This window comes from Coregonus clupeaformis, chromosome 1 (assembly GCF_020615455.1).
Source record: "Coregonus clupeaformis isolate EN_2021a chromosome 1, ASM2061545v1, whole genome shotgun sequence".
Classification (NCBI taxonomy): domain Eukaryota; kingdom Metazoa; phylum Chordata; class Actinopteri; order Salmoniformes; family Salmonidae; genus Coregonus; species Coregonus clupeaformis.
In genome coordinates this window covers 81,238,546-81,263,966 of record NC_059192.1, presented here as the reverse complement: position 1 = coordinate 81,263,966, position 25,421 = coordinate 81,238,546, and the positions used below count along the sequence as shown (strand labels likewise).

The 25,421-nt window shown below is 42.4% G+C and overlaps 1 protein-coding gene across 2 annotated transcripts in view; it reads left to right on the top strand.

Moving 5' to 3' along the window:
* Window positions 1–25,421, top strand: part of prim2 (DNA primase subunit 2) — a 90,473-nt gene that overhangs the window by 47,000 nt on the left and 18,052 nt on the right. For both annotated transcript variants that reach the window (XM_041887783.2, XM_041887774.2), the window contains exons 8-10: window positions 9,419–9,486; window positions 12,582–12,654; window positions 14,398–14,583. In XM_041887783.2, coding sequence (XP_041743717.2) covers window positions 9,419–9,486; window positions 12,582–12,654; window positions 14,398–14,583 — 327 coding nt within the window. The remainder of the gene's footprint in view (window positions 1–9,418; window positions 9,487–12,581; window positions 12,655–14,397; window positions 14,584–25,421) is intronic.

The window sequence follows — 25,421 nt, the reverse complement described above, 5'->3', positions numbered from 1 at the left end:
ATACAAACGTATGTCCGAACTCTGAATAAAATATGCTTCGGAAAAAGAACATGGTCGCTGTGGTAGAACGTTTATTTTGATTGTCGATTTTCGTCATTTAAATTCCATCAGGTGGCCTGATTTCAGATGTGTCCATGTAAACAGGATTATTAGGGAAATCCTGCTTCTTCCTAAGCATGTTAACGTTTTAAATGAACTGTTATATCTGACTATCCACAATCGTGTTGTGTGCATGTAACCATACTCAATGTCCCATGTTCTTTGCCTGTCATTTTTTCAAACGAGTAAAGGTCCTTAAGATTTATTTACTGAAAGAAGATATCTTTACTTCTCTCTTCCTAGATCTTCTAAACCCAGATCTTCTCCAAAGGGAATTGGTGTTTTTTGACACACTTTTCGCTGCGATCGTGACGTTTTCCCCTTTTGAGAAAAGTCTTTAAAACCTGGAGAACCGCTGACTAGGGAATCATTAGATGCATGCAAATGAGCCATTTGTGAAGTCAATGTGATGTCGACCTTTGCAAACGTAGGCAGCTGGGATGTCGCTCTTTATTGACCAACGCTCTAGAGATGAGTAACTTTGGAAACCACCCCAACTCACTCCCCATCTTTCTCACCCCTCTCCTCCACCTCCTCTCGCTACGTGCTGATGCTTGGCAAGATGTTTCCATGGAGTGCCAGTCCAAGGTACAGATGACCCATGCTGATGAAGAAATGGAGCCAGGACTAATGAGGGACATATGTTGTAACGGCTTCATTTATGAAGCATGCAGTCTTTCACAATGCCACTGAAATGTCAATCTTCCTAGAGTGCTCTTGGCTGGTTGAGGAATCTCAGCAGTCAGCACTATAGGTCTTAGACTAGTTTAACTTCCCTCAGTATTGCATTACGCTATAATCACAATCTGGCCATCTGTGTGTGAGCTCATTAAGATCTCCAACTGATTTTATTTGCTTTCAGATGCATGACCCCAGGTAGTCTTAGAAGGACAAAGTTTCAAGTTCAGAGGCAGTCTGGTTCACAAGCCTTTTTGGCTTTCAAGCCCTCTCTGTATCCAGATGGACTCTGGATGTCGACCAAATGGCACATTGGGGAACAGTGCATTGGTCCCTCATACTAATAGTCTAGAGGCAGTGCCTAAAGCAATTCTGTCAATGTCTCTTGAAAACCCTGAAGTGATGATTACATTTTTTGAGACCGTTATTGAATAGACTACACAATTCTCATTGTAAAGATGAGGAAAAACTGTGTTCTTGGAGAACCTGTTTTTTTCTACAGTTTGGCCTGTTGGTGCAGCTGTCTTTTCATTATGCAGTCAATTTGCTTTCCAGTGAACCATGTTCATTTGTGAAAGGCATTGTTTGCTCAAGTACTTTTTAACTTCAGAAAGCAACCTATTTATTTAAATTGTAGAAACAGCATGTTCATATTTTTTCTTCAAATTGCTGAGGTTATTATGACCTAACCTTTTTGCTCAGAAATAGACTGAAGTGTTTTACATGAAACTGTCAATACAATTACCGTCCAATAACTGACAGGAAGAAACACTGAGACTATCATTATTTTCCACGTTTTGTACATTGGATAGGGTCATATAATAGTGTCAGTCATATAAAAACTATTTTGAGCCCCAGGGCAAATAATTAAACCAGCCCCAGGGGTGTTGGGAAGCGCTTATGTGGGAAACATCAGTGCAACGCTATAGTCCTGAAGAACTCTGTATTGTCATTAACATAATACAGGAAGGAATTTTAATTGGTGTGCGTTAGTGTGGCCAAATGTACTTAAACGCTTAACACAGTTATTTGCACAGAATATGTAAAATGGCACCATAAAGTGCTCTCGTGATGTGCAAGCCAAATTTATGTTTAGATGTTTTTTCTTAAAGGCCCAGTGCAGTCAAATACGTGATTCTCCTGTGTTTTTATATACATTTCCACACTGAGGTTGGAATAATACTGTGACATTGTGAAAATGATGATAATGCCCTTTTAGTGTAAGCGCTGTTTGAAAAGACCGCCTGAAATTTCAGCCTGTTTTGGTGGAATGGAGTTTTGGCCTGCCTGGTGACATCACCAGTTAATAGACCAATAAGAAAGAGTTCCAAACCTCTCTGGCAATAACAGCTAGTTTTCAGTTTTCCCCTCCCCACTCAGACTCCCAGACAATCTTAGCAACATTCTTGCTTGAGAGAATGTTACCCCAGAAATTATTTGCTATTGAGATAAAAACAGCTGCATTGGACCTTTTTGATTAATGTTGTTTTCCCTCCCCCCATAATTGTTTGCCAGAAGGACACTGGAACCTTTCATATTGGTATGAAACTTAAATGTTAAAGGGATACTTCTGGGTTTTGGCAATGAGGGCCTGTATCTACTTCCCCAGAGTTAGATGAACTCGTGGATACCATTTTTATGTCTGTGTCCAGTATGAAGGAAGTTTGAGGTAGTTTTGCGAGCCAATGCTAACTAGCGTTAGCATCTCATTCTGGGGAAGTAAATAAAGGGCCTCATTGCCAAAATCCAGAAGTATCCCTTTAAGATCAAATAAAATTGTATTTGTTTCATGCCTTGTAAACAACAGTGAAATGCTTCCTTATGGGCCTTCCCCAACAATGCAGAGAGAAATGTAGAACAATTAAAACACGTGGAATAAATACACAATGAGTAATGTTAACTTGGCTATATACACAGGGTACCAGTTCCGAGTCGATGTGCGAGGTAATTGAGGTAGATATATACATATAAGTAGGGGTAAAGTTACTAGGCAATCGGATAGATAATAAACAGTAGCAGCAGCGTATGTGATGAGTCAAGAGTTGGTGCAAAGAGGGTCAATGTAGATAGTCCGGGTAGCTATTTAGTTGAGTGATTTTATTGAATTTATTATACTTTTTTTTGTAATACATACATAAGAGCGCTCCAGCCGGTGACGCCTCCACATACAATTTAAGAAAACCATCAAGGATAAAACAATAAAGCTTAAAAGCTTATTTCCATTGTGGTCCTAACTACAAAAACATAAACGCAACATGTCAAGTTCCCAGAAATTTTCCTTACGCAAAACAATATAATTTCTCCAATTTTGTGCACAAGTTTGTTTACATACCTGTTAGTGAGCTTTTCTCCTTTGCCACAATAATCAATCCACCTGACAGGTGTGGCATATCAAGAAGCTGATTGAACAGCACAACACAATGCCTCAGATGTCTCAAGTTTTGAGGGAGCATGCAATTAGCATGCTGACTACAGGAATCTCCACCAGAGCTGTTGTCAGAGATTTGAATGTTCATTTCTCTACAGTTTTAGAGAATTTGGCAGTACGTCTAACCGGCCTCACAACCGCAGACCACGTGTAACCACGACAGCCCAGGGCCTCCACATCCAGCTTCTTCACCTGTGGGATTGTCTGGGACCAGCCACCCGGACAGCTGATGAAACTGAGGAGTAATTCTGTCTGTAATAAAGCCTCTGTAGCACCTTGTGGTCGGATGCCAAGCAGTTGCCATACCAAGCAGTGATGCAGCCAGTCAAGATGCTCTCAATGGTGCAGCTGTAGAACTTTTCAGCCTCCTGAGGGGGTAGAGGTTTTGTCGTTTCTTCACGAATATGTTGGTGTATGTGGACCATGTTAATTCCTTAATGATGTGGACACAGAGGAACTTGAAGCTCTCGACCTACTCCATTATAGCCCCGTCGATGTGGATGGGGGCTTGCTCGGCCCTCCATTTCCTGTAGTCACTGACCTCCTCTATATAGACGGTATCGTCGTCAGTGATCAGGCCTACCACCGTCGTGTCGTCAGCAGACGTGATGATGGTGTTGAAGTCGTGCGTGGCCACGCAGTCGTCGGTGAACAGGGAGTACAGGAGGGGACTAAGCGCGCACCCCTGAGGGGGCCACATGTTTAGGGTCAGCGTGGCGAATGTGTTGTTGCCTACCCTCACCACCTGTGGGTGGCCCGTCAGGAAGTCCAGGATCCAGTTGCAGAGGGAGGTGTTCCGTCCCCGGGTCCTGAGCTTAGTGATGACCTTGGAGGGCACTATGGTGTTGAATGCTGAGCTGTAGTCAATGAACAGCATTCTCACATAGGTGTTCCTCTTGTCCAGGAGGGAGAGAGGGCAGTGTGGAGTGCAATAAGGATTGCGTCATCTGTGGATCTGTTGGGGCGCTATGTGAATTGGGAGTGGATCCAGGGTGTCTGGGATGATGGTGTTGATGTGAGCCATGACCAGCCTTTCAAAGCATTTCATGGCTACAGATGTGAGTGCTACGGGCCGATAGTCATTTAGACAGGTTACCTTGGCGTTCTTGGGCACAGAGACTATGGTAGTCTGCTTTTAACATGTAGGTATTATAGACTGGGTCAGGGAGAGTTGAAAATGTCAGTGAAGACTCCCGCCAGCTGGTCAACACATGCTCTGAGTAGATGTCCTGGTAATCCGCCTGCCCCTGCGGCATTGTGAATGTTAACCTGTTTAAAGGTCCTACTCACATCAGCTACAGCGAGCGAGGTCGCACAGTCGTCCGGAACTGCTAGTGCTCTCATGCATGGTTGTTACTTGCCTCGAAGCAAGTGTACAGTGCCTTCGGAAAGTAATCAGACCCCTTGACTTTTTCCACATTTTGTTACGTTACAGCCTTGTTCTAAAATTGATTAAATGAATAATATTCTGCAATCTACACACAATACCCCATAATGACAAAGCAAAAAACCTTTTTTTAGAAATGTTTGCAAATGTATTAAAAAAAGAAAAGTATTTACTTAAGTATTCAGACCCTTTGCTATGAGACTCGAAATTGAGCTCCAGTGCATCCTGTTTCCATTGATCATCCTTGAGATGTTTCTACAACTTGATTAGAGTCCACCTGTGGTAAATTCAATTGATTGGTCATGATTTAGAAAGGCACACACCTGTCTAAATAAGGTCCCACTGTTGACAGTGCATGTCAGAGCAAAAACCAAGCCATGAGGTCAAAGGAATTGTCCGTAGAGCTCCGAGACAGGATTGTGTCGAGGCACAGATCTGCGGAAGGGTACCAAAACAATTCTGCAGCATTGAAGGTCCCCAAGAACACAGTGGCCTCCATCAATCTTAAATGGAAGAAGATTGGAACCACCAAGACTCTTCCTAGACCTGGCCGCCCGGCCAAACTGAGCAATCGGGGGAGAAGGGCCTTGGTCAGTGAGGTGACCAAGAACCCGATGGTCACTCTGACAAAGCTCCACAGAGTTGCTCTGGAGAGGACAACCATCTCTGCAGCACTCCACCAATCAGGCCTTTATGGTAAAGTGACCAGACTGAAGCCACTCCTCAGTAAAAGGCACATGAAAAATGAAGCAGTCAATAGGGCGAGCAGCTGTTGTAGGTAAATGTACAGAGGAAGGGGAACACTGACCCTTGTGTCAGTAAATCTGTCTCCAGCTCCGTGAGACGACATCCTTTACAGTTTGCAGCGTCTTTTTTTTTCTTTTCTTTTTTCGTCTGGCTCTTAATCTCTGAAAGATACCGCCTATGATCTGCAGGCGATGATCAATTGACTGAAAAGGGCACAGTGGACTGGCCACGGTATCCAATTTGTCGCCGCTTCAATAGTTTGATCAAGCTCCCAATGCCACATCTCTTCATTGTCTCTGTTCTAGCTCCACTAAACAGATATCCTGTCATGCTGGCTTCAGCAGTAATTGATGACCCTTGCAGGGCAAAATATCTGTATGTGCTTTAATTGTTTCGGTGGCCATTTTGGACCTCGTCGGATCCATATATCATAAATTTAACATCTCTGCATCTTTTCTAAAGGCCTGAGGACGTTTCAGACTTTCTTGGTATTTCTTTCTTGTTCAATTTTACAAACATGTTTTCCAATTGGAAGCTTCCCAAGTCTGATGCTTATGGGATACAGTGGCTTGCGAAAGTATTCACCCCCCTTGGCATTTTTCCTATTTTGTTGCCTTACAACCTGTAATTACATTTTTTGGGGGGTTTGTATCATTTGATTTATACAACATGCCTACCACTTTGAAGATGCAAATATATATATACAGTAGGGAGAACAAGTATTTGATACACTGCGATTTTGCAGGTTTTCCTACTTACAAAGCATGTAGAGGTCTGTAATTTTTATCATAGGTACACTTCAACTGTGAGAGACTGAATCTAAAACAAAATTCCAGAAAATCACATTGTATGATTTTTAAGTAATTAATTTGCATTTTATTGCATGACATAAGTATTTGATACATCAGAAAAGCAGAACTTAATATTTGGTACAGAAACCTTTGTTTGCAATTACAGAGATCATACGTTTCCTGTAGGTCTTGACCAAGTTTGCACACACTGCAGCAAGGATTTTGGCCCACTCCTCCATACAGACCTTCTCCAGATCCTTCAGGTTTCGGGGCTGTTGCTGGGCAATACGGACTTTCAGCTCCCTCCAAAGATTTTCTATTGGGTTCAGGTCTGGAGACTGGCTAGGCCACTCCAGGACCTTGAGATGCTTTTTACGGAGCCACTCCTTAGTTGCCCTGGCTGTGTTTTTCGTGTCGTTGTCATGCTGGAAGACCCAGCCACGACCCATCTTCAATGCTCTTACTGAGGGAAGGAGGTTGTTGGCCAAGATCTCGCGATACATGGCCCCATCCATCCTCCCCTCAATACGGTGCAGTCGTCCTGTCCCCTTTGCAGAAAAGCATCCCCAAAGAATGATGTTTCCACCTCCATGCTTCACGGTTGGGATGTTGTTGTTGGGGTTGTACTCATCCTTCTTCCTCCAAACACGGCGAGTGGAGTTTAGACCAAAAAGCTCTATTTTTGTCTCATCAGACCACATGACCTTCTCCCATTCCTCCTCTGGATCATCCAGATGGTCATTTGCAAACTTCAGACGGGCCTGGACATGCGCTGGCTTGAGCAGGGGGACCTTGCGTGCACTGCAGGATTTTGATCCATGACGGCGTAGTGTGTTACTAATGGTTTTCTTTGAGACTGTGGTCCCAGCTCTCTTCAGGTCATTGACCAGGTCCTGCCGTGTAGTTCTGGGCTGATCCCTCACCTTCCTCATGATCATTGATGCCCCACGAGGTGAGATCTTGCATGGAGCCCCAGACCGAGGGTGATTGACCGTCATATTGAACTTCTTCCATTTTCTAATAAAGGTCTACCATTTTATCCCTGATGTCCTTACACAGCTCTCTGGTCTTGGCCATTGTGGAGAGGTTGGAGTCTGTTTGATTGAGTGTGTGGACAGGTGTCTTTTATACAGGTAACGAGTTCAAACAGGTGCAGTTAATACAGGTAATGAGTGGAGAACAGGAGGGCTTCTTAAAGAAAAACGAACAGGTCTGTGAGAGCCGGAATTCTTACTGGTTGGTAGGTGATCAAATACTTATGTCATGCAATAAAATGCAAATTAATTACTTAAAAATCATACAATGTGATTTTCTGGATTTTTGTTTTAGATTCCGTCTCTCACAGTTGAAGTGTACCTATGATAAAAAATTACAGACCTCTACATGCTTTGTAAGTAGGAAAACCTGCAAAATCGGCAGTGTATCAAATATTTGTTCTCCCCACTGTATATATATATATATATATATATATATATGACAAAAAAACAGAACTTGAGCATGCATAACTATTCACCCCCCAAAGTCAATACTTTGTAGAGACACCTTTTGCAGCAATTACAGCTGCAAGTGTCTTGTGATATGTCTCTATAAGCTTGGCACATCTAGCCACTGGGATTTTTGCTCATTCTTCAAGGCAAAACTGCTCCAGCTCCTTCAAGTTGGATGGGTTCCGCTGGTGTACAGCAATCTTTAAGTCATACCACAGATTCTCAATTGGATTGAGGTCAGGGCTTTGACTAGGCCATTCCAAGACATTTAAATGTTTCCCCTTAAACCACTCGAGTGTTGCTTTAGCAGTATGCTTAGGGTCATTGTCCTGCTGGAAGGTGAACCTCCGTCCCAGTCTCAAATCTCTGGAAGACTGAAACAGGTTTCCCTCAAGAATGTCCCTGCATTTAGCGCCATCCATCATTCCTTCAATTCTGACCAGTTTCCCGGTCCCTGCCAATGGAAAAACATCCCCAGAGCATGATGCTGCCACCACCATGCTTCACTGTGGGGATGGTGTTCTCGGAATGATGAGAGGTGTTGGATTTGTGCCAGACATAGCGTTTTCCTTGATAGCCAAAAAGCTAGTCTCATCTGACCAGAGTACCTTCTTCCATATGTTTTTGGAGTCTCCAACATGCCTTTTGACGAACACCAAATGTGTTTGCTTATTTTTTTCTTTAAGCAATGGCTTTTTTCTGGCCACTTTTCCGTAAAGCCCAGCTCTGTGGAGTGTACGGCTTAAAGTGGTCCTATGGACAGATAGTCCAATCTCCGCTGTGGAGCTTTGCAGCTCCTTCAGGGTTATCTTTGGTCTCTTTGTTGCCTCGCTGATTAATGCCCTCCTTGCCTGGTCCGTGAGTTTTGGTGGGTGGCCCTCTCTTGGCAGGTTTGTTGTGGTGCCGTATTCTTTCAATTTTTTTTATAATGGATTTAAGGGTGCTCAGTGGGATGTTCAAAGTTTCTGATATTTTTTATAACCCAACCCTTATCTGTACTTCTCCACAACCTTGTCCCTGACCTGTTTGGAGAGCTCCTTGGTCTTGGTGGTGCCCCTTTCTTAGTGGTGTTGCAGACTCTGGGGCCTTTCAGAACAGGTGTACATATACTAAGATCATGTGACACTTAGATTACACACAGGTGTACTTTGTTTAACTAATTATGTGACTTCTGATGGTAATTGGTTGCACCAGATCTTATTTAGGGGCTTCATAGCAAAGGGGGTGAATACATATGCACGCACCACTTTTCCGTTATTTATTTTTTAGATTTTTTTTTAAACAAGTTATTTTTTTCATTTCACTTCACCAATTTGGACTATATTGTGTATGTCCATTACATGAAATCCAAATAAAAATCCATTTAAATTACAGGTTGTAATGCAACAAAATAGGAAAAACGCCAAGGGAGATTAATACTTTTGCAAGGCACTGTATTCGTTTAGAAAAATGGTGGGTGAGAATTGTGGAATTTGTGCAGAGAGGGATAAAAGGCTCTTCGTGGTTGAGTTTCATAACACATCTCTTGTGTAAAACATGAATCACATCGCTGGGTTGGTGTCCTAACTCTTCCAACTGGCAAAGATAATAAAAACACTTCCTCTCTCCATAAGGAGTGATGTCATTTCAATGAGGATGTTAAACTTTGTAAGACCTTAGCTTTATGCTATGCTTTTTAGATTGAAGTATTATTACAGTAACATTGAATTATTGCAGCAACTTTCAGCAACGTTCACTGATGTTTTCCAAACATGTTGATGTGCTACTGTTTCTCATGTGGTGCCCTTTTTTTATTTTGCAGCTGACAGCCCGCTCCCTACCGGCAGTGCAGTCTGATGAACGACTCCAACCTCTGCTTAACCACCTCAGGTAATTGGCATCATTAGTAGCATTATTGCTTTCTCTGCTGCTGCTTTAGTTTATTCATTATGACAATATAGTCATGGTTGCACTCCCAAAAAATACAGCTTGACAAAACCAATGGGGCATGCAGGGACCCGATTGAAAGGGTACTGAAATAACTGTGGTGAACTCGCACCTTGAGTCCTCTGTTGAATAGCAGTTCAACCAAAAAGCTGTGAGAAACGATTCCCCCCACCCCACCCCCTAAAAAAACAGTACTTATTTTTAAGTTAATTTCTACGTCGACTCAAATTCACTTCACAAATGTTCCCGACTCCGCTTTGTGTGCCACTTTTCCCTGAAAAGGCCTAATGTTCCTAACACTAGATTCCCTCTGAGACCGTGTCCCCTATGTCTCCGAACACTGTGATAATGGAACGCAAACAGCAAAGCTAATGTGTCAACTGGAAGCCAGGGATTTTATTTTTAGAGCCAGGCCCCGACAGTACCCACCCACCCATGACCGGCAGAGACTGCCTTAGCAAAATAAAGCCAAGGAATCCCCCTCTGTATCACCACGATGACCTCTCTGCAGATTACTAGACTCTATTTTATTTTGTGCTTTTACCCCCTCACGGCCTTTTGCTCTTTCATCCTCTATTTTCCGCAATCTCTTTCTTTCTCCTTCCTTCAAATCTCTTCCACACATGCTCTCTCTTTCAATGGCTTTCTGAAATAGCCTCAGGCGTAGTCCCCTGCTCTGTGTAGGAATGATCCAACCTGGGCCCTACAGGTCTAAAGCCCATCCTGGCTTTCAGAAAAGGACCCACCAGGATGTCCTGGGCTAGATTAAAGCCCCTCCACCTGCGTCTCACTGGCCATCTAGCCCTCCTGCAGCCTTCCTGCACCGTCCAATTATTGTGAAGGATAGGGGAACAACGGAGGCATTCCCCAAAGGCAACTCTACCAACCAGCCGTGTCATTTGGTTTTTAATTAAGCCCGATTGAGGCCTCTTTTAATTGGATCCGTCATTGCAGGCACTTAGGTTGTTTCGACTGCAGAATGGTTTCCACTGTGTTCCAATGCATGGCTATGCTTGCTGGGGCAGCCAGATAAGGTAGTGTCATGGGGCCAGCTTGTGCCCTCGAAACAAACCCGAGTCCTCATGCAAACCAGCTGTTGTATCGAAACGGGAAAACAAGAGGACTTCGACGCAAAAGCGATAGCTGGCAGGGCCACGCTCCATCAGAATTGAGCAGGCAGCATAAGCCCAAAGCCTGTGCTTGAGTATTCATTGGACCGTCGGTCGCTGGGTCCCACAGATTATTCCATTTCACTTTGAGACATTCTGTGGTAAAAGCTAGATTACCAGGGAACGGTCCAGTTTCATCCGTGGCCAAAGTTGTCTTTGTATCTCTGGGAACCACAAATGTGGCTTAACCAATTTCAGAAGGCAGCTTCTAGAGTGCATCATTGATCCCCCTTTTAAAATAATGTGCACCACCTCTCCTTTAGAATTGTAAGGCATACTAGGAAAATTCAAAAATTAATAGGACCTACATTCTGAATGATTAATGCGCCATATTTGATTAAATACAGTTATAATTCACTATCATTTTCCATGAAATGTCAAAGCTTTTAGATATTGGTTTACCGTAAGTCAACATGATAAATCAATAAGATGAAATGTCCTCATCTAAGAAGTTTGCAGCTATAGTTAAGAAGTTCGTGTGACAGAGGCAATGGCACTGAGCTTTTAGCCCTGCTCAGGTTTACACCGTTTTAGTGATGCTGAAAAAGGACCTTGTTTAAACACATTTCTTCTAAATGATCGCTGTCTGACCCAATATATTGTGTTAATGTTGCCTCATGGGCAATTAGGTGGTCAAGGCCTCTAATCTAAGTCATACAGGATACGGTTTTACAAACCTGATTAACCCGGCTGTTGAGTTCCAGTTTAATCGAGTGGCCGTTCAAATGGCATTTAGTCTCAACTTCTGTCATCTGGATTATATCAGTGCCATAAGACTCTGTGATCAGAGTGAGAAGACACACCTCACATTTATAAAGCTTTCGTAGGTTAATTATGGTAGGTTAATTATGGTTTTGACCTTTACCCATGGCACCAAACCATCAAATCAAGATGCCCAAATTAGGCAATTTGAGAGAATGCAATATTGAAGCAATATTTTGATTTGAAAGTGTGTAAATTAATTTAGTATCTTCCTGTAATTTTCAGCCAGTTATGTAACCCCATGTGTTTTGTTAACTGGGTAAGATTACTGAGGTTGTGTAATACATAGGGACTCTGGGGAGCCTCTTCATTGATCCGTTGTTCTTTGGCAAGGCATACTAAAGTTGCACAAAGACAAGTCAGTTAATTTATGGAGGGCTCCTGTTCAAATGTCAGGCACTGGGAAATCATTCACACAGATATCGATCAATGGGATTGATCTTGACCAATGTAACATTTTGCTGGGAGGGACAATATAAATGGATACAACTGCAAAACATGCAGGAACAATGTTACTTTTGACTTATTCCAGAAACACTGGTCCCCATACTTTATTTGAACATTTCCATTACATTGACATTTTAGTCATTTAGCAGACGCTCTTATCCAGAGCGACTTACAGTTAGTGAGTGCATACATTTTTCATACTGGCCCCCCGTGGGAAACGAACCCACAACCCTGGCGTTGCAAGCGCCATGCTCTACCAACTGAGCTACAGGGGACCCATTAGACCTATTTCCCAAATTTAAGGGCATTTAAAACATATTTTTCTTGCCCCCTACTATGCCTTAAAGGACTTGGTGAAAAATGTATCTGCAAGCCGCCATTCAATTAATAAGTCAGACTTAATTTATGTATAGTGCACAATTACACCTTTCTATGAGGACTGCTGAGAGTACGCTTGTTATCACAGCCCCAGGTAATAGAGCCGGTGGTCTCAAGGTCTTAAATGGACCCTGAGCCATAACCATGTAACCATGTCCTGCTGTAGCACTTTGTAGACTAATGACATTGTGTTATTTATCTGGACCTATTGTTATAGACAGGAGTAATCTATTTTCTCTTTCTCTTTGCCCCTCTCTTGTTGGTCCATTTCTGTCCTTGTAGCCATGCTTATGTGGGTCAGGACTACAGCATACAGAAGAGTATTGGGAAAATTTCTTTGGAGCAGATCGATCCGGTGAGTATGCATTGAAACACAAAGGGCACATTTATACTAGGGAGGAGAAGTAAGATGGAGAGGATATTGATTATATCAGAAATGTAAACAGTCATATCAGCAGTTTTCTGTCCACCTATCTCATTATTGGTCCATACTGTGTGTTTCCATCAGTGGCGTAGTGGAGGGTAAATGCCTTTTAATGTTTTATTACCACTACATCGCTGCTTTCCCATAATCAGACCTCCTTAGGATCACAATAAAAACAAGTAGCTAGTTCGCACATAGTCTTAAAGACCTTTTTTAAATAATTGTCTATTGATTGCACAGGGTCATGTCATGCTTATATGTTTTGGCAAATTGTGTCTTCAGTTTTCACAAGGATTACTGTCTTTGCGTTAGCGACACAGACCGTTCTCTACATGGCCATTCAGAAGGGATTCCGAAGGGGTTTTTATGAACCATTGTGGTCTCTCATAGGGGGAGTTAAACTGACCGAGGCCACAGCTCAGACTCCCTGTGCATTCTTCACTTTCTCCATTTCAGAGACCGCTGCTGCTCCAATTAAGTGGCCCGTCAGCAAATGCTAATTTCGTCCTTCAGATTTTGTTTGCATTTACTCGCTGTCAACGGAAGTAATGTATCAAATTAGAAGCTCTTTTACGATCTGGCGCATAAACAAGAACATTTCCGTTCAATCAACGAACTCGACTTCAAATGTTTGCAATCAGGATTAAATGTTCCCTGCCCCCAATACAACAGGAAATGTCACCCACACAATGCTTTGTTTTCTTTTTCTATGCAAAACATATTTAGTACTAAATTTTTCAATGGCAAATTCACAGCATTCTTTCTAAGTGTGCTGACGCAGGCATGCCATGAAGGTGAACAGGAAATGGATAATAAACCAAGGCTATGGGTCGATCAGGAAAGCAGCTTTTGTCTGCTCTACTGGCAAGACTTTCCTCTACTACTTGGTCCTGTCATGTGTGGACGAGTGAGACCGAGACCTGAGGGCTTTAAGCTCTTCACTGTTTGATGTGGTGCTCAACAGATTAGTTAACCTGATGGTAACTGGTGCTGTGTCTCCAACCTCACAGTACTAGACTCTACTACCAGAATTAAAAGGCTGTCTATGGCCTTGGATCAAAAAAAAATTAATGTTTTTTTTTTTTTTTTTTTACCTCTGATCGGCACCTGTGGAGTTGGCCTTGGGCTAAGAGTGGCTAATATAGAACATTTTGATCACCAGATGGCTGGGCTAGACAGGTACCGCAACTCCTCTCTCCCGCAAGTCTGCTAAATAAGCATTCCTCTTATCAGCCATTAATAATACATTTAATTTATAATGAACTTTTCATTACATCTCTGTGCTACAGTGAGGGCATTAAAAATAAAATGGGAACATGGAACAAGATAGGAAAAAGTCTACAGGAAGGCAATTATGTAGAGGTGCTTTATTTACATGATATTGAGCTGTATTTATTTCATAGTACCACCGCAGCTTTAAGTGATAAGGAAGCCAGGCCTAGATGAAATCAGGAAGACATTTTAGCTTAGTCTGTATTAGGATATTGCAGGCGACATAACAAACTGGCTGCATATCTGTGCTTTCATAGAGCAAAGATAAAATATGGAATATGAAGTCATTGGTCGATGAAATGGTTCATTCCATGCAGCTTGTTGATTGCATTACCACCATGGTAGAGTGAGATAGTTGACTTGCCTTTTGCCTGCATATGTTAATGTCTCCTCTTCCTCTAGCTATCGGCCAAGTCCTACCCCCTGTGCATGAGGCAGCTCCACCGGGGGTTGAGGGATAGCCACCACCTCCGCCACGGCGGGCGCATGCAGTACGGACTCTTCCTCAAGGGCATCGGCCTCACTCTGGACCAGGCCCTGCAGTTCTGGAGGTCAGAGTTCGTCAAGGGCAAAGTGGACGCCGACAAGGTAACCTTCTTGGACTTGATTGAGTTTGATTTCAAATTAATTTGATTTTTTAAAATAAAGAATGCATATATAACTGCTCCAGCCGGAGACAACAGTACATACATTTGAATATATTCCTTTGTCAAGAGATTTGAATGCTCACTCATGCTGTTCAGCTGTAAATTCCTTTATCGTTCATGTGGAATTTCACCTCCGGCTCAGCTGGAGAATAACACCACCCACTTCCCAATTTTTTGCCCACTCAAGTCTTGGCCACTCAATGTCTGCTGTATCTCTGGCTGTTAAAGTGAAATTCACCCTGATAGTGTATCCCTTTGTTAGGTCAAGCGTGCTGGTCTTTCTGTTTTCTAGTTACATGCATGCATCCATGGTGATAATGTTAGTGGCTACTGTATTTCAGGTAAGAGCTTCAATTTGTGGCAGTATGGTAAGGTTAGTGGATTGAGTGGCTGATTGCACGTAACTGTTATGTGAGCAGTTATGGTGGGTAAACAGACAAAATAAAAGCAGCAGTTTTAGGAACTTTGGAATTATAGTATGAAAAACGTTTTGAGGAAGTTTGCTCACTCTTTTTAGACTCACATTTTCAGAAAGATGGCGAATTCATACTAGGGGTGCGGGATAGATTTTCAAATCTGCATTAACGACATGTGTATGAGGATTCTGCAAGTGTTATTCCCAGGCAGTATACATAGGCTAGAATGTATCAACAGCACAGGCGTAACATTTGTTATGCTGTAGGAGCAGCATCATTCATTTACGGGAACCTTTTGTTCATTTATATTTGTACTTGAATTTTCAGTTGAGCCTGAATAATCTATGCATTAAGAAAACAACGTGATTTGATGAAACATAACCAATACCGTACTTCTGGAAGGTTATGTTTGTTTCTTCGTGTTTCTTCGTGAGCTGTGTTATCTTGCAAATGAGAAGAATATAGTACAAAATGAATAATGTATGCTTTTTAAAGTGCTTTGACTGCAGCGAGCATATTGATCAATGGAGGGCTAAGAATACAGGTGTTACGTTGTGACAATACAAGGACAGGTGGGGGAGGGATAAGATGTGTGTTTATGCACCTCCAGTAATGGAAAATGAAGAAGAAACACAATGGTTCCCTTTCTGCAGATACTGCTTTTTCGCTGATTATGTTAAAAATGGCAATTTCGGTGCCAACAGTGCTGAGAAAATGGGTGCCTTTGCCACTTTGCTTTGTAAGAGCAATAAATTAAGATTTAGCTGAATAATTTTGGGACAAGACTTGTTTTGAAGCACCACTTTACAAAAATGTCATCAAAAAGGAAGACAAATGGCCACAGATTACTCTAGTTTCACAATATAAACTGACATGCCCAACACAAGTAGCTAGATTCAAACAGGGGCTTAGAAATTAGAATTGTCTTACAGGTTTTAATCAGAATAAGACGCCATACATTTACATTGATGTACGCCTACTTGATACGAGTTAGACTAGCTAATCATAGAAATTAACGTTATTATTTCATGTACATTCAATTTTCACTTTGGTCAATGTCCACCCAGTAACACCATTTGACTGTCGCTTGAATTTATACACTCACTTTCACACTGCAGTGTATACTTAATGAGCTGCGCTTCGATTTTCACAAGTTGGGAGGAAAAAGTAATGTGAAATAAGTCAATACTGTATATTTTGTACTATACACTTCTCAGCTTTCTTTCGGACTGACTTAGGCATCCAGTAGATTAGGGTCATTGTGACACCATCAAGACTGGCCTTTCCCACTGAGCCTTCAGCAGTACAGCAGGGCCAACCTAACATTCGCCTCGCTGTACTGGCTTCTATGGAGGAACGTCACAGTTCAGAGTTGCTTTTACTTTACTACTGCTAAGCCACTTTCACACACTCTCAAAAGCAATAAGAGGGTGTCCCTTTTCCATTCCTCCAGCTTCACTTCCTACTCCTCCACATCCCCCATCCTACTGTAGCCTCCCACCATTTGTCCTGTTTAAGCGGCTCCCAGCCCGGGCGGGCAGACAGATTCTCTGCCGGTCATGGAACGCCACTCCTCAAAGTGCCCTATTTTCAGGGTGGCTGGGTCCCCTCTGTCTGCCCTCTCAGGTGTAACCTGGACTGCAGAGCACACAAAGCCCAGGCCTTTGTCCCATGGTGGAGGAGGCAGCGGACAGGCAGGCTGGTGCTAGGCAGGTCGTGGCTCTCCCAGTGATGTATGTGCCGTTCGTGGCAGGCTGCATAAAGCCTCGCCATTAGCATGCGACTGGCGCGGGGGGAGAAGATTGGAGCCAGCGAGGCTGAAACAGGGCCTGCCTGGCTGGCATAGGTACCTAATATTACAGAATAGGGAGGAAGAAAAGGATGGAAGCGAACGTGATCTCCATCGATTTCTGGGCTTCTCCGGAAGGTATTAATTTGAATGACTACTCTTTTGTGCTGCAGTTTTGCAGTTATGTTGACTCTGGGTACTTGGCTATGATATCTGACGGTAGCCCTTTACAATCATACCCGTATACAGGTTGAAATGGCAGATTTGGACACCGATAAGCGCCTAAATTGGAACGCAGTGGCTGTACACTAACATGCTATACATGACGTCAGAGCTGAGGGTCGCCGCTTCACCGCTCTGTATTGATTTTGACTGACAGCCGTTCTGAACTTGAGCTCCGCACGCGCAACAAGAAGTTGCTCCCACCCCTCCTGGTAATTGGGCAACTTTTGCAAATGTTTTGTTTCCTGAGTGAGGGAAATGCTGTAAATTACGAGGACTCAATGTATTTTGGAAGATGATCCAGTACGTTGAGGATTATAATAAATACCGCTTTGATGTCATACAAGCAAGCCAAACACCCGTGAGTCCAAATGTGTACTTCACATTTCTGTATCATAAACCTCATGTAATATACAGTGTCAACATTTATGATCACTGTTTGATGTACAGTTACAATATGACATGGCGTTATACCCTTTGTTGTCCTGAACAGAATGAGCTTATGTTTGTTGTACTGTGAAGAAAATTCACAGTGGACCACGCACCTGAATGCACTCATGACTCCATTCTATGCGCACCAAAATCTGCTTCTCTGAATTGCCTTGTGAAAGCCTAACACTGTAAGATCGTATTTCATAATTTTGCTAGTCATGTTGGCAATAGAACAAGCTTTCAAATGATGCCCGCCTGACCCAGATTGCGATTTATAATGGACCGTTTTTGGATTGCGTAAACAACTGTAATTGTGTAAAGGCGGGGATACAGGGTTGTGTTCCAATCAAAACAACTACAAGTGCTTGCTGTAGTTCCTCAACAGCACAGCTAGGAGAGCTAAATTTTTTTTTTTTAAACGTATAGTTGAATACTCTTCAGTCATAAAAGTACATTACTTAGGAACTGTGCACACTTTGGAGAGGTGCATGGCCACTTGGAGACACCAGTTAGTCCTCTCACTCAAACCCTTGGAATCTTTTTGTCTTATGTTGCACCTACCGCACATTTTCCAAGAATATTCTTACCATGAAACTGAATGTGTCCAGAGTGTTTTCAGATTTCATTATCAACAAATGTGGCAAAGTACAGTAAATGTAAAATGCACATAAAATCAAGTATAATGTTTGGATTCAGTCTAGTCAGGTGAACTGTTGTCCTCACCTTTCGTCTAACCTTTTAATTGCTACCATGGTTATGCATATACTTTCCATATTTCTTTTGTAAGAAACATTTCAATTTAGCCCTATCCGTATAGGCCAATCCCCACAAGTGTAAGGGGTTAAGTGGAGGTAAATTATTTGTCAACCGACTGACACTCAAATATGTCCACCACGAGTGTGGCACTGCATTAGTCAAATCAGTCCCAAGCTGAGATGTGCTATTAGGAGAAACAGCCGGAATCAGCTCAGACATGGCGACTGGTGATGAACCAGTCTATGTAAATTTCATTATTGATTAAGTTCAGTATGAAGTTGATTTGGTGTAAATAAATCATGGCAAGAAGCCCCTTGGCCCTCTCCCAGCTCCTTCTCAGCCTTCTCCATGCTTCTGGAACGTGACTACGTCCTCAGAAAACCCTCATCAATATTGCACTGTCTCGTGCCTCTGCACTCTGACCGCATGCGCTCCATATCAATAGCCTGGACCATGTTAACCTTTTCTTCTCTGTGGATGGAGGCCAGGGGGCCGGCGGGGCAGAACGGCCCAGGTCTCCACTGCTGCTAAGCGGACAATGTTAACATTTGTGTTGATGGAGCGTGGACAATGTGAGGTGCGTCAGGGTGAAACTCATTAGACTGGCTCACTGGCGGACTGACCTGCAGAGGAGCTAATCCTCCTAACTGGCCATGCAGGGACACGCCATGCCCTATCTACATTAGTGATTCCTATTTCCTTTCCGAATCGCATTCCATCTGAAGATGAAAGCAGCAAGTCTGGACCAAAGTGCATTTTAATGCGCTGGCGGTCTCCTTTTTTAAATATTTATTTTTATTTATGCAGTCTAGCAGGTGTTGGCAGCTTGTGTAGCAGCTGCATGTCGGAGCATATTTTATAGTGCCTGCTGGTATAATGAGCCTATAAACACAGGCATACGGACCTGTGGAGTTGTACTGTTGACCTCAAGAAGCTGACACCAACACAGATACTATGTTGGATGTATATCCAGGTCTATGGAGAATTAAAAACTGCTACATATGTAGTGAGAGTGAAATTGCATATCATAAAACTCTAGGAGATCTTTTCTTATTTCCTGCTCAGCTGAATTAGACTCAAGTTACTTTGCAGATAACTCCCAAATCAAATATTATTCCGTTATACTGTCGCTAGTGAAAGTCTACACACCCCTTGCACAGTTTTCACATTATGCTGCCTTAAAATTTAATCTCAAAAGGGAATAAATGTGATGTTTTTTCCTACTAATCTACAAAACCTACTCCACATTTAACTCTGCAGTCAAATATGGTAAAATAAAAGGATTTATTTCCAATAAACTTTGATTTCATTTTCAAAGTTAAAGAACAATTATACAACCCCCAAAATGCACATTTTGCTGCCTTAAAATTAGATCTAAAATTGTATTAAATTAGAATTGTTTTCCTACTGATGTATACAACCTACTCCACATTTCCAAAGTGAAAGAAGAATTTATAGAACATTTTACAAATGAATACAAAATAAAAAACCACCATGTCTTGATTGTGTATGTCTTCACACCCCAGAGTTAATACTTGGTGGAAGCACCTTTAGCAGCCATTACAGCTGTGAATCATTTTGAATAAGATTCTACCAACTTTGCACAACTCTTAGGGAAACATTTATCATTTAAAAAAATAATAATTTCATCCATTTTTAGATCTAATTCTAAGGCAGCAAAATGTGGTGACTGTGCAAGAGGTGTGTAGACTCACTAGGCACTGTAATTGGAATTCACTATTTGTTTGTTTGTTTTTCTCTGGATCATTCACAGGAAGTGTAATGAAATTGGTTTGAAAAGAGATGAGCATAGATTATAAATTGGTACGCTAACTCCAGGCTGGACCGTAATGACTGTTTATTACTGTAAAACTTATATTCTACAAAAAAAAATATTTGAGTTTGTGTAGTGAATTTAGTCTTGTTTGCTCATGGACAGATGGCTTGATAGATAGGCAGACAACAATGGATGGTATCAGGAAATTGCAGAGCAAAGCTTTTTAACATTGCCAGTGTCTTTTTTTTATTTTATCAATGTAAACTTTAAGAACACATGCATCACTAGGCTTTGTTCTGTAGAGCTGTAAGTGCTGAAGGGTGCTTTTGAAGGATGACCACTGAGACAGAGGGCTGAGGGAGAAGCAGCTCCCTGAACAGCCAGCCTAAGGAGTCAACCAGGAGAAGGGGATACCTAGTCAGTTACACAACTGAATGCATTCAACCGAAATGTGTCTTCCACATTTAACCCAACCCCTCTTCAAGATTCTTAATATTCTCCACTGGTGTGCAGCAACAGCCCAGCACAGCCAGATTCTGCCTAGGTTGCTGCTGCCTGCCGCAGTGTATCCTGGGAAGGTCTCCAGACTTCAGTCTAAGCCTGACGGGATGTTTGAGAGCTAGGCTACGTGTAGGAATTTCACTCCCAACAGTTTAGCTGCATTGATCAGCCCCTTCTATCTTTCTCTGCTTGAGTAAATGGTCAGACTGCGTCTGTAATTGAGAAGCGTTTCAAATATTTCGACATCGCTCTTGGTATAAGGATGATAATTCATGCCTATTGCAGCGTAAAATTGTATAGGCCCCATACTTGTAATGCAAATCCTGATATTTTGTTCACGTATGCATAGAGCCGTAAAGGTGGTTGGTTGTTCTGTGCCAATTAGTGGCAAGATATTCTACAACTACTGTGCAGAATAGCTGTGCTTAGTAGCAGGGTAGTCCTCTCAATCTTACCCTCTTTATTTCTCTACTGTCTACCAAGGTCTACTTTACTGTATATCTTGATCTGTCACCTTCAGGCAGAAAGCGGTGTATAATGTATGGTAAAAACGCTGTCCCCTTTCCAATGTCAAAAAAGGCATGTGGTGTTCAACAAGCGCAGGATCGGCCCAGACGGGTAGTATAGTATCCCCATTCATCTACACACACACACACACACACACACACACACACACAGCACACACAGCACACATACACAGACGCGCCACACACACACACACACACTTGCAAAGCAGCTGCCGGTTTAATTAGAGCACTCCCCTTCTCCTGAGACATCACAGTCCACAGCACCAATGAGGCCTCCTCCATCAAGCAGCCCTACCTGCCTGCCCTAGACGCTGTTTACTCAACAAAACCCACCTGCGCCTCCATGACTTCCCACCACTAATTGACAGACAGAGGAGACACTCAAGGGTGGCAGGGTGTGAAGTGGGTGGGACTCACCACTACTAGATCTGTGAAGGTTTCAAGCAGGTTAAAACGCTGATGAAATGTGCCCTTGACTGAAGTAGCGCCTTACTTGAGTTGCTCCAGTGGAAAAGTAATTCTGTGTCCAATGTTTAATCTATTTATGCAGCAAAATCGAAAGAGAGCTGGATTTTTAAAGTGGTTTTATCTGATCAGAGTCAGATTATTTTACTTGTGGCTGTCAAAGATGCATCTCAACTCTAAAGTAACATCCTCTTCTCATTGTCTCCTTTCCTTCATCTCCACTAATCTGAAAACAGGATGGGTGAAAGTGATATGGCAGAAGCCTGTCAGGCATCATGGAAACTATAGCTCTTAGTATCATAACATCTGATTTAACTATGTTTATGCGCAATGTTTTGACCTCCAAAAGTTCCGAAAATGTTCATTGGGTTTTGAAACATTATTGCGTAATTATCACCTCGATGATCTTTCCAAAGTTAAGACTTGGATTAGAAAACATTGTTTTGCATGACTAATAACTTTGGGGACAATGGGTAACACAGATCTTATTTGTTTGTATTTGTACTTATTAAAGGTAGACCCAGCGAAATGAGCGAGATGCAACACTTCGCTCTCAAACATTCTCACACAGTATCTGGGCATGTGCACGGGTTCGCTTCACGCTGTTACAGCATGGTAGCCACGGAACCAAAATAGCGGAGAAGTTGAGCCTTAGTTGTTGCAGAAATTGACCCACTATGCTGTTTACTTTCTGCATCTACGTCATATCGCTGAGTCTCCTTTTTAAAGTTGTGGTTGAGAGTGAGAAATGAACACATTAAATCAATTTGAACCATCAGGAGGGGGTACTTGCTAGGCGTTAACGCTGTTGATGTTTTGGCCTGGATTAGCCTATATAATCAAAATCAAATCAAATGTTATTTGAAATGCTTACTTACAAGCCCTTAACCAACAATGCCGTTTTAAGAAAAATAAGAGTTAAGAAAATATTTACTAAATAAACTAAAGTTATAAAAAGAAAAAAAGAAAGTTTATGTGCGGGGGCACAGGTTAGTCAAGGTAATTGAGGTCATATGTACATGTAGGTAGGGGTAAAGTGACTATGCATAGATAATAAACAGCGAGAAGCATCAGCTTACTGTACTAATTGGATATGTTAGCAGTTCCTGATAATTATTTTTTCACCTACAAAACGTGTTTATTCTGCATTTGTGTGATGAGCAGTAGAACAAACATTTGTTTTGACTTATATATAATATAATATATATAATATAATAATAATATATAATATAATATAATATGCCATTTAGCAGACGCTTTTATCCAAAGCGACTTACAGTCATGCGTGCATACATTTTTGTGTATGGGTGGTCCCGGGGATCGAACCCACTACCTTGGCGTTTCAAGCGCCGTGCTCTACCAGCTGAGCTACAGAGGACCACTTATGTCAGAGTGCTTATGTCAGAGTGCTTGCTAAAGGAATTCACCTTTATTAATCTTTAAAAAACAACAGATTTTTCTTACACTTTGACATTGTAGAATATTTTGTGTAGATCGTTGACAAAAAACTGACCATTTAAATAAATGTTAATCCCACTTTGTAACCCAATAAAATGTGAAGAAATCCAAGGGATCTGAGTACTTTTGCAAGGCACTGTATATATACCCATGCATGACAGAGGCGGAACAGTGTAGGCTATCCTGTTCTTCAACTGGAGGCCCGTAGTAAATATACGCTAGTGTTCGCTAAAATAGAATTATGCTCGATGTTATGGATATTTAGATGCAGGTATTTGTTTATTTTCATTATATCCTACAGTGAGACCAAAAACACCTATTATAACAGTCCTGTTTGTTTCTCCATCCACTCCTACTCATGACTCAGTCCTCCATAAAGCACTTTGTTTTCCTGTAGTTGAATTGTTTCTCATTCACTGCCCTTGATTGAAACCGGGTAATTAAGTAAATGACCCAGGAACCTTGAGTGTGTCTGGCGAATCCGTACGTGACTGGCTGTGTGCAAAACCCTTCCAAACTATTTAAATGCTCCTTGAAGGTGCTACAGGTTTTTATTATTCAAGTCACTCCCAGGATGTAATCTCTGTTTCCATCTAGTTCTATGCTTAGTGTCTCTGCTGAAGCATTAGTCTTTGGAGCACTCTCGCTTTTGCTGTCTGCTCTTGATACATTTCACACAGCCAGACGAGAAAGGTGGAGGAGCTGTGCTCTGTTCGCACCTTGACACTGAAAGAAAAGGCTTCCTGTATTGAAAAAAACAGCTTCTGAACATAGATGACGATTGCTTAGACTACTGCCTCAAAATCCACAATGGGCTTGGACTCTCTGAAGAAACCTTTCCCGAAGTTAGATTAAAATTGGATGGATTTTAAGAAGACTTTACATATTAATATATCCCAAATCCTCAGTGCTTTCCACCTAAATCCACAGCCAGCCTACAGTTCCCAAAATGTTGGACCACATTTATTTGTCATCCATAAAGGCAGGAAGTGCCTAACAATTATGTAGCATGTATGTAGCTTGTATCCTCAAGCTATTTACCCAAACCACTAATATAATGGTCTCCGAAGGCTGCACTTTTCTTAACCGCAACAGCAGACAACTGAATGTGCATTTTGGGAAGAGCCATGATGTATTGTGGAGTCCCTCATCTTCAATGTTGCTCTGAGTTTGCACCCTTTAATTTGACAAGGTGTTCTTTGGCATAAGGCTTGTAGCGGTAATTAAAATGAAACCTGTTTTAATGGCAGTACACATAAAATGGATTAGGGCTAGTGCCACATCAGTCACAATGGACTGTCTCTGAGGAGCCACGGCAAGGCTTGTACACACACACACACACACACACACACACACACACACACACACACACACACACACACACACACCTTATCCATTCTATTCTAGCCCTGTTTCTCAGACACCATTGCCAAAGTGTGTTGGACTGGAGATGTAAACAGGCTGTACAATAGGCCCACAGGGCAGACACTGCATTATCCAACATGCTGTACAATAGGCCCACAGGGCAGACACTGCATTATCCAACATGCTGTACAATAGGCCCACAGGGCAGACACTGCATTATCCGACAGGCTGTACAATAGGCCCACAGGGCAGACACTGCATTATCCAACAGGCTGTACAATAGGCCCACAGGGCAGACACTGCATTATCCAACAGGCTGTACAATAGGCCCACAGGGCAGACACTGCATTATCCAACAGGCTGTACAATAGGCCCACAGGGCAGACACTGCATTATCCAACAGGCTGTACAATAGGCCCACGGGGCAGACACTGCATTATCCGACAGGCTGTACAATAGGCCCACAGGGCAGGCACTGCATTATCCAACAAGCTGTACAATAGGCCCACAGGGCAGACACTGCATTATCCAACAGGCTGTACAATAGGCCCACAGGGCAGACACTATCCAACAGCCATGTCAACATGCTTTACTTCCTCTCCGCTCTGGCTGCTTTCTATAGTTTTCGCACGGCCTCTTCCAAATCCCGTCAGTAAAAATGGGTAGAGGACTGTTTTGGGTTAAATGAAGTCGCACCGGCTGTGCGCTACTTTGACTTGCATGTTTACAGAGAGGGAAAAAAGTTAAAAATTGATTTGCATTTTAATGAGGGAAATAAGTATTTGACCCCTCTGCAAAACATGACTTAGTACTTGGTGGCAAAACCCTTGTTGGCAATCACAGAGGTCAGACGTTTCTTATAGTTGGCCAACAAGTTTGCACACATCTCAGGAGGGATTTTGTCCCACTCCTCTTTGCAGATCTTCTCCAAGTCATTAAGGTTTCGCGCCTGACGTTTGGCAACTCTAACCTTCAGCTCCCTCCACAGATTTTCTATGGGATTAAGTTCTGGAGACTGGCTAGGCCACTCCAGGACCTTAATGTGCTTCTTCTTGAGCCACTCCTTTGTTG